General features: G+C 36.4%; 1 protein-coding gene across 2 annotated transcripts in view; it reads left to right on the plus strand.

Moving 5' to 3' along the window:
• Nucleotides 1-16540, plus strand: part of traf3.L (TNF receptor associated factor 3 L homeolog) — a 92901-nt gene that overhangs the window by 38913 nt on the left and 37448 nt on the right. For both annotated transcript variants that reach the window (XM_041573077.1, XM_018230573.2), the window contains exon 2: nt 16003-16249. In XM_041573077.1, coding sequence (XP_041429011.1) covers nt 16020-16249 — 230 coding nt within the window. In that variant the 5' untranslated portion in view covers nt 16003-16019. The remainder of the gene's footprint in view (nt 1-16002; nt 16250-16540) is intronic.

The following is a 16540-nucleotide window of genomic DNA, read 5'->3' on the forward strand; positions in this document are numbered from 1 at the left end:
CACCAAATCTGGCCCTCATTGCAAAAAGTTTGGACACCCCTGATGTAAGACAAGCCAGCTGATTAGAAAACCTGTCTTTGCTGGGGAACCAAGACTTTTGCATCATTGTTAAAAAAGTAACAGACAGTTTACAGAATTAAACCCCCATTTTACACCCCCTGCATTTTATTTCCCCTCATTTTACATTGTTGTTTTGTGGTCCCACCTATATATAATGTATAAAACATTTCCCTGAAAAATGTAAAATGGGGGTTCTACTGTAAATTTAAAAGCACTGATGTTTTTAAATAAATGTATGTTGTAAAGTTGCTTAGAATTATGTTTTCTTTTATTAGGGAATTTTTTATTTTGGGGTTGACTTGCCCTTTAATCTCCACCTGCAATTTCTATCAAGGATTGACTTTATTATTTTGTTTGATTACGCATTTTGCATAGCTGCGTTATTTATTGTCATAGAAACCTTTTTGAGAGTCACATTCCTTTTGTCACTTGAGCTCTCACTAGCGGCTGGTGACCCAATACCTGCTTGGGGACTGGGTTATAATAAAATGATAGTGTCATACAAAAGGTCTGTGGACATCTAGGGTGTTTATATGAGTGCATTCTATAAGAGCTGATTTAATAAAGGCCAAAGCTGGCTTGAATTTAACTCCTTAAAACACCATAGAAAAAGCAGCCTACTTTGTCTCATCTATACTAGTGCAGGGCACAGATTTGCTAGCTGCACTTTCTCTAGCCTTGAGCCCTCTACTTGACACCTGGGGGCAGAGTTATCAAGGGTCGAATTTCGAAGTTAAAAATACTTCGAAATTCGACCATCGAATTGAAATACTTCAACTTCGAATATCGAAGTCAAAGTTTTTTCCATCGAATTTGGGTATCCTGCAGTCGAAATAAAATCGTTCGATCGACCGATTAAATCTTTCGAATCGAACGATTCAAAGGATTTCATCAATCGATCAAACGATTTTACTTTGACTTCCAAAAACTTAGAAAAATGCTCTAGAAGGTCCCCATAGGCTAACATAGCACTTCGGCAGTTTTAATTTGGCGGAGTATTGAAGTCGAAGTTTTTTTAAAGAGACAGTACTTCAATTATCGAATGGTCGAATATTCAAACGATTTTACTTCGAAATGTAGTCGTAGTATCCTATTCGATGGTCGAAGCATCCAAAAAATTACTTTGAATTTCGAATTTTTTTAATTCGAAAATTCCCCTGAATTCACTTCGACCCTTGATAAATCTGCCCCTTGGTGATATGTATAGGACTGTGTTTGTGTGTTTTGCCTATTGGTATTTAATGTTTTGTCAGTTGCCTTCCGCACAATTGACAATTGGCAGCATTTAAGTGATATATGCCTGTGTACTGCCTGCATCCCAACCCTACCTTGTAGGTGCAAAGTGCACTAATTCACTTTACTAAATACTAGGGATGCACTGAATCCAGTATTAGGTTCAGGATTCAGGTTTGGCCAAATCCTTCTGCCCGGCCGAACTGAATCCTAATTTTCATATGCAAATTAGGGGTGGGGAGGGAAATTGCGTGACTTTTTCTCACAAAACAAGGAAGTAAAAATGTTTTCCCCTTCCCACCCCTAATTTGCATATGCAAATTCGGATTTGGTATTCAGCCGAATCTTTCGCAAAGGATTCGGGGGTTCGGACAAATCCAAAATAGTGGATTCAGTGCATCCCTACTAAATACGCAAATATTTGCTTTTTTGTATTTTATTGCAACAGGGAATTGTGGAAAGCAATGTTGCATTGTAGATATAATTTGCTGTTTTGTAACCTTGCATTCCTTTAGTAGATGAGACCTTACATTTGTATGATTAGGGCATAGAAAGGGTATCTTCCAAGTTACTTGCAGGTTGTAAGCCAGGGGTGCCCATACCATTGTAATGCTGGATCTACCTTTGGTGATATTGTCTACTGTTAGCATTGTGTTCCATGTAAAACATTCTTATAAATCCTCTATATTTAACAAACAACTATTTCTTATGTAGCTTTAGCAGAATAAATATATGAATGAAAAGAATAAAACAGAAGTGTCATTTAGTCAAGCTGTGTCTTGAGATCTACTGATCATCAACTAAAAGGTCTACTGGTAGATCCCAATCTACCTTTTGGACACCCCTGTTGTAGGCTATATGGATAACCAAACAAGGGCATGGTATATCCAGATGCAATCTTGTTTACATAAGTGTTGAGTGAGGGGCTGGTATAGGGAATACCAATGGAATTTTTCACGACTGTGCCAACATATTGTGTTGCTTGCTGTTTATGAGTTCTTCTTTCATTACTGCTGGACTTGAATCCATATACATGTGAGGAATTCAGCTTACATATGAACAGCAACAAAAGTTTAACCAATTCATATTCCACTGTAGAGCTGGTCACATAATTTTCTTAGCTGTCAACAACTGATGATTTCTCAAGTGTTTTGCCAACTAATAGCAGTGTTTACCAGCAGGTGAACTGTGAGCTAATCACTTATGGGAAAATGTCATTCTACTGATGCAGTGATTATAGGGGAGGACATTTAAAAACTGAAATATACAACTGAGTATGTTGTGAACAGAATGCAAGGGCAATTTTAATACAAGTCCACATCAGATTAAAAAAACATTTTCTACTCTTGCTAAAGTATGAAAATAAAATGTATCCCAGCTGTGTTGGTTTTAAATTTTTTACATATTAAGAGCGTGACTATTCTTTTTAAAAATAAAATTAGTTGTCAGGAGTTTATGTAGTGAATAAATATTAAAATATAAGGATATTATAAGTCACAAGGTGTTACAGGACCATATAAAAACAGGCTGCAAAAGCCAAGTTATGGAACTCCGAGGTGACTTCTAATGCCCTCATTTTATAACAGGGGGTACTTTATATATTATAACTTACACCAATTGTAACTAATGATATCCATTTATATAGTGAATAAAGTACCCCCTTTTGTAAATTATAAGGATATTATAAGTTACTGAGGCGTTTCATGACCATATAAAAACGCGAGGCCGAACTCCGTGGTAACTGGGGGTACTTTATTTATTATAATACACAAATTTCAGTCAGTCATGTGACAGAAATGACATCAGAACTCACCATTTATAACTGATGACATCAGTACTCACCGTTTATAATGCTATAATTTACAAGATATTCATAGCTTTTGTGAATTATAAGGATATTATTTACAGGATATTCATGGCTCTTGTATATTATATCATTATAACTGTAAAAGTATATATATATATTTTTTACAGTTGCGTAATATGGAAAGTCCCACGGTTCTTAGGTGGGTCTAAGCTAGTGATTTTGCTTTTGATCATGGATGTCCAAATCTTCTCTCCAATGTTATTTCTCTCTGTTGACTTTTGGTGTATTTTATCTACTTTTGTTGCCATAGATATTTGTCTGCTGCTTCCACCATAACCATATCCAAGGGCTTCTCTGGGCCCTCATAGATATCTTTCTTTACACATTAACATTGTACAACTCATTTACTACAGTAGTAAATATCATCTCTAATTTTTGTGTAATGATATAGCAAATCCCCTTGACAATGGCCGCTGTGCCGAAATGTTGGAGCTATTTTCATTTTTGGTAGGTGTATCTGCTCCTTGCATTTTTTTGCCCTGTATATCTGATTGGTGGTATGTATATATGTTCCACTATATGATGTATGCATATATGCTTTTTGACTAAACATTGTAGTGTTTTTTATATTGTTTCGACATAAAGGAAAATTCTTCTGTATACCACCTATTTTTTTTAATTAATTCTCGTTGAGTGTGCAAATATAAGTCATAGACTTATATGTATTCTGTTACTCGGTTTGGGGGTAACTTTCGGTTCTTGCACGTCAAACTTTATTCTGCCAAACATTTTTCTAATTTGTGTGCCCTCCATTTATTTCCATTTTTGTAATCCTACAGCACAGCCAATGTTTTGATACATTGTTTAATGTCATACTATTTGCCTTTATAAAGTTACATGTGGTTGTGGGGAAGTTCAGCTTCCTGGTGGTTCTGAATTTTTTCAAGGGACAAGACCCAATTGTTTAAAATGAGTTCAATAAATAGATTAAAAACAATTTAACAGTTTAAAACAATAGGCAAAAATGCTTATTGAAGATAGAGCAGTTAGGTGCAAATGAGTCAAATGTATCCAATCTTTCCTAATATAACTTAGAAAAGGTGATCTACCAAATGTATATACACAAACAAGGAGTTGGGAATATGGGTGGAGAGTAGGGTTGCCACCTGGCCGTTATTATACATTATAAAATGATGGTTGATCCCAATGTTATAAATAGGGAAAAATGAGAAATATAAAGGAAGACCGGTATTTTTTTCAGAAAAGTTGGCAGCTCTAGTGGATAGAGTGATTGGTATTAAGAAACTGCTGGTGATTGATGCTGTGGAAGTTTACCCTTCCTTGGCAGAAATCCTTTGCCTCTAGTATTGTGAATTGGGGGTGAGTGACTCTTCTGCATGTGTGTTTATGCCAGTCCTCTCATTCCTCTAATCTCCCAACTGTAGTCAGGGCCCTGGGCATTTGCATATGTTCCTGAGGGTTTTCAATAAGTAAAATGTAGGTTTGCAAGGATATTCAGCATATCTCTGAGCTTTAATACTTTACCAATATTTTATCTGTTCCTTTTTTCTGTATGCTGAGAATATCTTTTCAACCTCACTTACTGCACATGCCTGTCCTTAGTCTCCCTATTACGCATTTTACAGACGGCATCTGCAATTTCAGAAGTCCCCAGTGTACACTTGAGGTAATCTAGTTTTGCTTCTGCTCAGAGGAAGTAGTGTCTTTTTTTTTCTTCATTTCTTATAAAGTGAAACCTTTCAGGTATTGCATTGCACAAAAGGGGTCATGCTTAAGCTCTTTCAGGAGCAGTCAATTCCTCTTAGTAAAACTTTTTTTTCTATTTCTATAAACCAGGGAAAATGTAAAACACAACCTATTGTTATCTGAATCTCCACATGCCAATAAAATGTCCAATTATAATTATTATGTCTGTTCTTTACTTACCAGTAGATTTTTGTTCTCTGAATTTTCACCTAATTTAACACCATGCAGAAGGTTATATGTAAAGGGGATACTCTTTCTGCTATTTGATCTATTTGGTTAAAAAAAGAGGACTGCGTACCTCTTCCACCTAATTCCCTGGTCTTCACTGTGCCGTGTAAGGTATTGTCACAGAAAAGCACACATAGATCACTGCACCCCATGTAATAAGTAATTGTAACACATCAATACAATAGAGAGGTGTATATATCAAATATACAGATTACATTCAAAAACTTACTGAAAACAGGAGGTAAAGAGCTCATGAGAGCTCACAATCTAACTGTATATTATATCATTTCTGCATCTGTAAAGCAAGGCACTTCAGCACTCTGCAAATACATTTAAAACAATACTTAGGTTTTGAAATTAATGTACAACATGGGGGACATTGGCTCACCTTATCCAGATCCAGCATCTGCAATACTGGAGGTGCCGTAATGACCTTTACACTAGTGACTTGTGATTTTGAAGCTGCCCTTTAATGTCGGTAATAACAGATGAAGATAAACCCAACTAGGGTGGAAGAAAATACATTTGCCTCTTGTGGTTGCATACATTTTTGCTGGTGGAATATATTATGGCTTTTTTTTCATGATATTTGGTGTATTAGTGACTAATGCAGGGGCAGAGTATCAGAATGAATAAACAAAGTATGAACAAGTAAATATGTTTGTAAATATGTGGGTTACTCTTTCTGTTACGTTGCATTTACCATGGACTTTGGAGCCTGGTTGCTAAATGTTTTTAGCCATGCTAAATGTTTTTTGTTGACAATATATCATGCTGACATGTTTAATTGTCTTAGACTTAGTATATGCATGATTCTTATTTTTTAACTAGTTATTAAGATTTTGTAATAAGACAGCTTGTATTACTGTGACAGGAAAATTTAAAGGGGAACTATTGCGTAAATGAAAATTTAATATAAGCTTCCTTCCATACTGAAATAAGAAACTTTCTAAATCCAAAATTAAAAATTCGATACCGTTTTTGAGATAATTAAGTTTGTTCACTATTCCTCACTCCGCATCTTTTTCTCTTCATTCTCTCTTCATGCAGCAGTTGGGTATCAGATATTTATTGACTGTTACATATATCTTATAGAGGGGCTTCCTTTCCTAACAGATGAATTAGAGCTCACTCAAATAACTAATGCAAGTACAAACAAAATACAACAAAATACAAACAAAATCTAACAAAATAACTGCCTTTTGTATAAATCTTGCATGTAGAAAGACATGATATTTGGTGATTTTAATAGAGTGAGCTCTAATATATCTTCTAAGCAAAAGGAGCCCCCCTATAAGATATCTTGGATCTAACTGTCAATGATTATCTGAGACCCAACTGCTGCATGGAGTCAGAGTGAAGAGAAACAGATGCTGAGAGAGGGATAGTGAAGCTTAACTTGGTTATTACAGAAACGGTACAGAATTTTTAATTGATTGTATTTTTTTTAAAAGTTTTTATTTAACAATTTTCAGTTTAACAAGACAAACAATTGCAATGTCTCACATCAGTACAATCACATTGGGTCCGTACGTACACCATTCTATAATTGATTGTATTTAGAACATTTCTTATTTCAGTATGATGAAGCTTATATTAAATTGTCATTTTCACAACAGTTCCCCTTTAAGATTGTTATGATGCTAGCAGATAACTACTTTTCAGATCTGGACTTAAACTTTCTTTGTGTGAAACATTCAGGTGCTCTACTGGTATAAGGAAACAAAATTGCCTTTATCTACGTCCAATTTAAATGAAGCAATGGCAAATATTAAGCAAGTTCGTTTTCAGATCCCCCGCCTCCCCGTTTGCTTCTATTTCAGGATACCACAATGCAGTTGTTTGTTGTTTATAGATAATGCCTCAAACTGCCCATTTCCACAAATGACACAGCACTCTTATGAAGAACTCCTTTGTGCACTTTCCACTTATTTATGTAAATGTTTGACGATCAGACATCAGATACTCAATTTCACTATCACAGCCAGTGAAATAGTTGTACATATTTGATGGTGTGGAACAATCGTCTTCTTTTGCCTCAGCATAGACATACATCTTATGCTGTTCGTCCCCTACTGCCTACTACTTTATCAGATTGAAACAAGCAGTGGGAAATTATTCTGCACAGGCCAACATTCTTGAAACACTTACACTCAACCTACCTAACGAAAGTGAAACCCAGAGACAGTGGGATGAACACGCTTAGACTGTGCTCAAGGAATTCTGGAAGAATGGCTTGGAGTGGATGCGTCATGGTTTCTGTGCCTCTTTCTCTCTTTGTCTCATGCTTTAGGCATTTCATTTTATAGTTAAAGGTACGGAAAGATGTACTTAATATGTTTGTTGAGTCAAGAATGTCAGTTTCTGTACTCACTGTTAGACACCACTTGTACATACCTTAATCAGGGTTTATTGTATGAGAAATTAAAAACCCAGTAATTGTAGACTAGCAAGGTAGATTTCAGGTCCCCTTGTGTAAAGCACACTCTAAAAAAGCTTTATTTTACCTATTCAAATGCAAAACCCTACTAGACATCAATGCAAAATTGTCCTGGATTCCCAGTTGTTCTACAGGGGGGTTTAACTATATTTGTGTCACATTACATTAAAGTTTTGATTCAGCCAGGTACTCAGGATTAGGCCAAATCAAAATCCTGCAAAAAAAAAAATACAAACAAAACAATTCGGAATTTGGTAAATCCCGACTACACAGTGGCAATAGTTAATAACCATTAGCAATGCAAGATTTTGTACATGCTCCCCATGCTTAAAGGGGGCGCACTGTATTCCTTACACACGCCAAAATATAAAGGAAGGTTAACTGGCTCCAGATAAAATATAAACTGTAGCATGTGTGAATGTGGTAGGGAATTTAGGGACCAGTGTAAATGATGTATAATCTTTGCAATTGCGATGCACAATATATTGTATAAAGCACTATAAAATAATAATTTACCCACCACACTCAAGACTAAAGGCTTTAAGCACACAAATCAGATAGCTAACTTTTATTACAATTGCTACTATGTCACAGAAATGCATGCTTAAAATGAAATATGTAAAGCTCCTTTACAATATAAATGACATAAGAACCAAAACATATTGACATTATTTGAAATTCATTCATTTTCCTGTTATAATAATAACTTATACAGCAGCCATTTCAATAACTAAATGTATACTCAAAGCCACTCAAGCCCTGCTTTGTTTGCGTTCTGCATTATATTTCCTAAATAAAGATCAACACCACTGAAAAATAAAACAGTTGCTGCTTTTTCGTACTACTTGCATACAGGCCTGCATTTGGGATACATGAGAATTCAGCAAATCAGCCGGTGCTACCCTTCTCTTGGGATGTTATTGACACACCAGCAGAGGCAAAAGACAGGAGCATTGCAGTTGCTCACAACGTCAGATCTGATTGTATGTTAAGCAAGCAAATCCACAAGGGTGACCAAATGGGGCTACATCTTCATATGCTCCATTTTCTGAAGTACAACGCCATCCTTGATCAATAACTAAGTAGCAAATAATCTGGGAATTGTAGGGCATAACTGTTTGAAGTCTATAAACTATGTCGATTTCTAAATTATTTTCTTAAATACACAAGAGCCATGAATATCCTGTAAATGATATCCTTATAAATGGAGCTTAGTGGTGTCGTCAGTTATAATCAGAGCTTAATGATGTCATTTCTGTCACATGATTCATGACACATGACTTTTGTATTAAAATAAATTAAATACACCCGTTGCAAAATATGATATTAGAAGTCACCTTGTGCTTTCATATGGTCATGGAACTCCTCTGTGATCTATTTTATCCTTATATTTTACAATAGGGGTAGCCATGAATGTCTTGTAAATAATATCCTTATAATACACAAAAGCCATGAATATCTTGTAAATTATATCCTTATAAATGGTGAGTTCTGATGTCATCAGTTATAAACGGTGAGTTCTGATGTCATTTCTGTCACATGACTCACTGAAACTTGTGTATTAAGGGAATTTGTAATTATAATAGACATCTCAATTAAACAATTTATAAGTATGAGATATTAGAAGTTGCCTCGGAGTTCCATGACCTGAATAAAAACACTCGGCCTTCAGCCTCATGCTTTTATATGGTCTTGAAACTCCTCGGTAACTTATAATATCCTTATATTTTACAAGAGGGGGTACTTTATTCACTATAGAAACTGTGGTTTGTGAAGTCGTCGTTGATAATCTGTGACCTATAACTGAACACAAACAATATTGCCTGGAGATATGTATGTGTAATCTTGGCAACTGATTATATGCAGTTTTCACTTTATTAGTGCAATTTGTAACTGAGTATCATCTACTAATGGCTTTTAGTTAATATTCAAGTGTTGGATGCCTCTCCAGATACTTATAAATTGTTTTAATTGATATATCATCTATATCTATTATAATTACAAATTCCCTGAAGTGCACTGTACAGATATGTAAAGTGTATTAGGCAAAACTGATCTTTGTCTTATTCAGAAAGCAATGGCTTCTCTAGCCACATAAACTGTGAATCGTGACATAGCTGTACAATTATTTGTGGTCAAGATTTTCTATAACTTCAAAAATATAATGCTAAGGCTTATTGCACACACCTACAATTAATATTCTTTAATTAAACGCATACTCACATACAGTCACAGTAGTAGTGTTTCAAGATGAATAGTCCTGTTCACGTTTTATGTTACTTTCTCACAGATACTGTACATCTCTTTCCTGCCAGCACCGTTATACTGTCTCTTTACTGCTATTAATAGTCTTGTTAATTGAAGTTGAGCTGAACACTTATGTTGAAGACTCATGAACAACTCATGTTGGTCCATTGAAAGGACCATATCTTTATAGTTGTTATAATGGTATCAGAACAGCTTGCTGAAGTGATGCAGTTTCCAAATAGTCACTTATGTTTAAGAAGGGAAAACACTAAAAATCCCCCCCCCCTTCCATATAACCCACAGAACCAAGACTCACTTCTGGACCCACAACCCACATTTTTACCCTCTTGGATCTACTATTCACAGTTTGTGTTTTTTATTCACATCACAAACTGGATGGCCACCATACAGCTTAAAATGATATCATTATAGACCTGATGTGATGATATTGTAAATCTTGAACTGACATCATGGAAGGCAGCAGGATGGTGGCAAGGGAGGCATTGAAGGCTACTTGAAGTTCCAACAACTATGCCTTTTCTACCCACAATTTAGTTATTAAGTATAACTTTTTATGAAAAGGACGTATTAGAGCTGATTATAGCAAGGTTTCTGGTTTTGGCATAATAAAAATTAAGGCTAGTCCCCCTTGGAGCTACTTTGTGTTCCAGTAGCTTTCTTTTGAATGATACATTGGATGCTTCCTTAAAAGTTTATTCCAACAGGAGGCTGGTGGTGTGCTTGGCCCATTAGTGTGTGATGTGTTAAAACACAAGCAATTGCGCTTCGAAACTATTTGGATACAGTTATTTTGTCATTTCCAGTGCTTGACATCACAATGGCTTCTTGGTGTGATTCCTAAGGCGCAAGTCTTTTGTAGCCGGCCACTGTAGTAACACTGGAGCTCTAGGATTTCCCAGTGTTAATAGGCACACAATGCACAATTCATGTGCACAGACTGGTGGGGCACATTGGAGATTCATGGTAATTTATGAATGGCACTGTTTAGGATCAGTATATAAATGAACCATTTTATGTGCTGTAGCTTCGTTGACAATTGCCCCTAATTTTAAGAGATATTTACCAACTTTCAGGAATATCTATGGCTTTAAGAATTTGCTGCTTTTTGAGCTCTAACATTAGCTCTCTAAAGCCCAGCAGCAAATCCCTCATTTAATGATATAATCGGGGCTTTAGTTCACGTTACATACTATTTTCTATCTTGAGGACAATGTGACTGATTAGCATGCTTTATAGAAATAACTTATTCATGATTTCTTTTGCTCATTTAGAAAAACAATTATATTCTCTATTGCATGTTTTTACTCCCCATTCAATACTAGAGAAACTCTTAGCATAATTTTAGAGAATAGATGTAAATGGAAAGTATTGTACATCCTGATTAAAAATTATGATTTATCAAAGCTGGGTTTCATCAGTGCCATTTTAAGCAAATAAAGGGAAATGAGTAAGATTTGCTAAATGATTGATAGGAAAAAAGAATAGATCAAGATTAAAAGGAATCTTTTATAGCAGTAGGATGGACAATTTTGCCAATAGTAAGAAACACTCCGCAAACAACATTCCGCAAACCAGAAATTTATTTGTAGCTGGCAAATATAAATTACATTAAACACGATGCCTTTGAATATGAAAAATTATATTTGTTTTGATATAGCTAGGGGAATGGAGCAAGAAGGGAGTAAACACACCAAATAATAGCTAGCTTTACCAGTTATGTATCATATTCAACCACATCATATGTAGATTTTTCACTGTTTAATGAGTCACTATTTTGTGCTGATATATCTTGCTTTGTATTAGAGGAAATCACGTTTCTTTTATCTACTATACATAATGCTATTATATTTTGTTGACACATGCTTATATAGTTCTGTGATCTTTTAGGTTTCAAAATGTGCTGAGAGGAAGGAACAAACACGGGGTGTTACCCATTCATTAGCGCCCAGAACCTATTTTTAATGCTTTGCCCGAAACACTGACAAAGTGCCAGGCCACTATCTGTGGCATCGGGTGATCTGTTTGGCCTATGGCCAACTGGGTTACTAGTGATTTCGATTTGAGTCAGACATTGACAATGCATGTACCCGGGACATTGCCAACTGGCCTTCTCCCATGAACATCTATAAGTGTTACCAAACTATGTTCTTTCTGTGATTGTAGTTTATGTGGTAATCTGGAATTCAGTCTGTAGACTTTTTGTTTACCTAATTAAATATATATGGCCCAAAAAGTCACATAGTCATTAAATAGACAGTCCGTGCAGTGACATAAGGTGGCATAAGGCTAGGGCCATGTTATGCAGAATCAGCCTGCTGAAATCCGCAGGCTGATTTCAGCCCCTGACCGCTAGTAGATTTATCATCTGTGTTCACGTCTGGAAGCCTTTCCTTGGCTCCGGCGCAAACACACTGGCTCTGAAACGCGAGATTTTGCATTTCACTCCGCCATAGTGAAGGGGAACAGCCAGTTAGCGTATTCTCTGCCTGTGGAGAATTCATATCATTTGACCCTAGCATTAGTTGCCTGCAGAGGGAGGTTCTGCAGTGTTTTGTTGCACCAAAAATGACCCCCTTTCAGTGTTATAAATTAAATGTCTTGTGATACAGACTTAAAGGTTAATTTAACTTTAACATCCTGCATTGATGAGCTCAGTATTCTACACATAATCTTGCACAGCTGACCAGTTTAATAACATCCCTTTAAAAGTTCATACGTCTGTGTCAGAACTTGGTATTTTCGTTGTTTGCACTCTCAGACTGGAAAATATGTCATAGTGAAAACTGACAGGATTGCTAATTCCATTCTCTGAGTGTGTTTGTGATTCTACTACTAATTATTTGGCCTTATGTATAATTAATGTGGTTCTTACAAATCTTAAAGAGGACCTGACACATACACAAGTGTTTTTGTATGGCATTTAATTTCTCGAATGCCATTGATAAGGTGTTATTAATTGGGTTTCTGAGTACAGTGTGTGGGCTAGCATTATTATATTATATCATCACTATCAGTGCACTGCTCCATTCTCACATACATTTGTGAGTTTACTCCATTCATTTAAAGTGGAAAGTTGTCATTTCTCTGACAATGTGCCCCAGTGCAGCACATCATGAAAAGCCTTTCCACCATTAATGGAACATTGTGTACCATGTGGTTTCTCAAAAGTGTTATTAAAAGCAAGTAAAGGGCTTGGAACGTTGTTATCCTTGAGCATGTTCCGATGATGGAATACACTTCTGGGGAATCCCTAAGCACATTGTCTGCAGTTAATACTGTATTATTATAGTTTATTTATAATGTACCAGCATTTGCAGTTATTTGTGGTACACTGGAAAGGGTACAAGACAAATGATTATTGTGGTAAGTGCAAACAAATTGGCAGATGTATATATATATTAGCCTTTGAAGCTTCCAAATGTAAAATGCGTCCCTTTTTTTGGATAAATACAGCGAAATAATATTACAGTATGTTTGTGCTTAAAGGGATACTGTCATGGGAAATAATTTTTTTTCAAAATGAATCAGTTAATAGTGCTGCTCCAGCAGAGTTCTGCACTGAAATCCATTTCTCAAAAGAGCAAACAGATTTTTTTATATTCAATTTTGAAATCTGACATGGGGCTAGACATTTTGTCAATTTCCCAGCTGCCCCAAGTCATGTGACTTGTGCTCTGATAAACTTCAATCACTCTTTACTGCTGTACTGCAAGTTGGAGTGATATCACCCCCCTCCCTATTCCCCCCCAGCAGCCAAACAAAAGAACAATGGGAAGGTAACCAGATAACAGCTCCCTAACACAAGATAACAGCTGCCTGGTAGATCTAAGAACAACACTCAATAGTAAAAACCCATGTCTCACTGAGACACATTCAGTTACATTAAGAAGGAAAAACAGCAGCCTGCCAGAAAGCATTTCTCTACTAAAGTGCAGGCACAAGTCACATGACCAGGGGCGTATGTGGGCATATATTAGTAATTATATTATGACAGACTGATACAGATCTTGTTGTTACTACTTTACTTCTCCTTTAAATAACAACTATAATAATTAAAAATAGGACAGGTCTGGAGTGGCAGTCAAACTAGGCCATGGCATTTTAAGCCCAAACAACCCTCCACCAGCCCACTAAATAGTGCCAGTCTATGGCATCTTATAGTGGCCCCTCTGCACTTTTCCAGAATCCACATAGGTTAATTCCCCTCTAAAATACATAATTAATAGTGATTACATATTTCAGTCTGTGTGTCTTGGGAGCAAACTGGTTGAAAGCCCTTTATCCTTCTCGCTGGATCTAGTATATGACTCTTTAGAAGGATTACCCGCCATGTAGTATTTATCCCAAAATTCAGTATATTGCATTCTTGCACCAGATGCATTCTGCACACTTATGTGCCACCTAGACCAGAATCTCTAGTAGACAATTCTACTCCACCCATAACCTTCCTCTAATGAGATGATCTGTTTCCAAGGAGGCAGTAAGGGTTGGTTACCTAAATGCAAATAATGTCTTTGGCCCATTATGTTTGTTCATAGTATGTGCAGGTATATTATTATCCTATAATATTTCAGCATAGTTTTCTCCTGTATTAAGCACAATTTCCCACTTCTACATCAGAGTAAAAGTCAAAAACAACTAATTTTCTAATGCCATATTCTCCAACAGCATACATAGGGGCAAATTCACTAAGCGCCGAATCGACTAACGCTAGCGTCAATTCACTAGCCTTGGGCATTTCCGTTACTTCGCAAATTCACTAATGAACGCTGGCGTAAATTCGCTAGTGTTACTTCGCACCCTTATGCATGGCGAATTTTCGCTACGGACGTAACTACGCAAATTCACTAACGCGCGCAGTGTACTGAACGCTACCTTTTACGCTAGACTTCCTTCGCCACCTCAGACCAGGTGAAGCGCAATAAAGTAGATAGGGATTGCTTCAAAAAAAGTTCAAATTTTTTCTAAGTCCCAAAAAACGCTGGCGTTTTTTCTATATTATGGGTGATAGGCTGAAAAAGATTGAAAATTTTTTTGGGCCTCCCCCCCTACATTTCCTAACTCATGGCAACTTAACTATAAAGTGGGCACATGTGTAGGGCAAAATAAAAAATTTATTTGATGTTTTGAAGGTTTCCCAGGCATTTGTAGTGATTGTACGTATTCCTCCATTGAAATTTGAATTTGGCGCCGTATGCAAATTAACCATCGCTATCGTTGCTTCGCTTAGCGAATCAACGCTAGCGCAACTTCGCAACCTTACGCTACCCCTGTGCGCAACTTCGGATTTTAGTGAATTTGCGGAGCGCTGGTGAAACTACGCCTGGCGAAGTGCGGCGAAGTTACGCCTGGCGCAACTACGAATCTTAGTGAATTTGCCCTATAGTATCAAACAGTGTGCCCCAGTTAACGAAGGCAGATAACTGAATGGTAAGGTAAACTGTAATTAGTGGTTCAGTGTTCTGGGCAAAAATGTTGCCTGAAAGATAGATATATCCCACAACAAGCCTACAGTTCCCTATGCCTATATAGTTCCTCCAGTATCTAGACCTCATTTTTATTTAAACTTTAGCAGTACACATGATAATGTACTTGTGTTTGTTCTATGGCTGCTGTTCTTGTTGCCCTATTTATGTATTATACATTGGTGACAGCTTATTGTTTTTAATGTGCTATAAAAATAATTACACTTTCAGCAAGGGAATGCTTACTAAATTGACATTATTTGTTTTATAGTTGTAATGATGCGTTAATGTTGCAGGTCATCCATTTGGTTTAAATTTGTTGTAAAAAATTAATAAGGGTAATGGGAAGAATAGCTGCCATTGCACAACTAGACAGAACATAGCAATTATTTTGTCCTCTTTAGAAAAAGGCCAAGCAGCACCGACTAGTTGCCCCATAGCTTGTTCCAGAAATTAATGTGACAGATTGTTTCCCATTGAAATAAAGGAAAGAGCATCCTCTTGAAAATGTGCAGGCTTCTGCAACATCTCTGGTTTATGGAGTCAGAAGATCGTTATAGCAAAACTTTAGAGCTTAAAATGGCTGATAATGACATACTGTATATAGTATTTCCTTGATGCAGAATTAACCTCACTGAAGCTGCCAGCGAATGAGAGATTATTTTATTTTTTTAATGTACAGTGTTCCCCTTTTTTTCTTCTTGTTTGACATCTATATTATCTTGTTTTGGCAGAACCTAGCTGCTATAACATGGATACTGGCAAAAAGATCGATCCATCTGCATCTGTACAAAGAGGCAACCCAGATCGCAGCCTTGCTACAACCATCTATGTGCCGGAACAGGGAGGCTACAAGGAAAGGTTTTTAAAACCTGTAGAGGAGAAATACAAATGTGAAAAATGCCGCTTGGTACTGTGTAACCCCAGACAGACAGAGTGTGGCCACAGATTCTGTGAAACTTGTATGAATGCAGTACTAAGGTTTGTCTTGTATTTTCTTTTATTCAGAGAGCAATGTATTATGTTCCTGTTTTTCCATTCAAGCATTTGTATTGTGAATTTTATGCAGGACTAAATTTAGGCACACAGAGGCAAAAGTAGCTTCACTTTGTCCCTTAATAAATGACCGGTATAAAATAATATAAATGGGTAGGACGCATGTTGTTTCCTAATAGGATTTCAGGGTATTGTATTGCTAAAAATAAATCCTGGCAGCATTTATAAAAGCACCTGTAGCCATATGTATTCATGCCGACTTATCTTCACATCCAA

This window comes from Xenopus laevis, chromosome 8L (assembly GCF_017654675.1).
Source record: "Xenopus laevis strain J_2021 chromosome 8L, Xenopus_laevis_v10.1, whole genome shotgun sequence".
Classification (NCBI taxonomy): Eukaryota; Metazoa; Chordata; class Amphibia; order Anura; family Pipidae; genus Xenopus; species Xenopus laevis.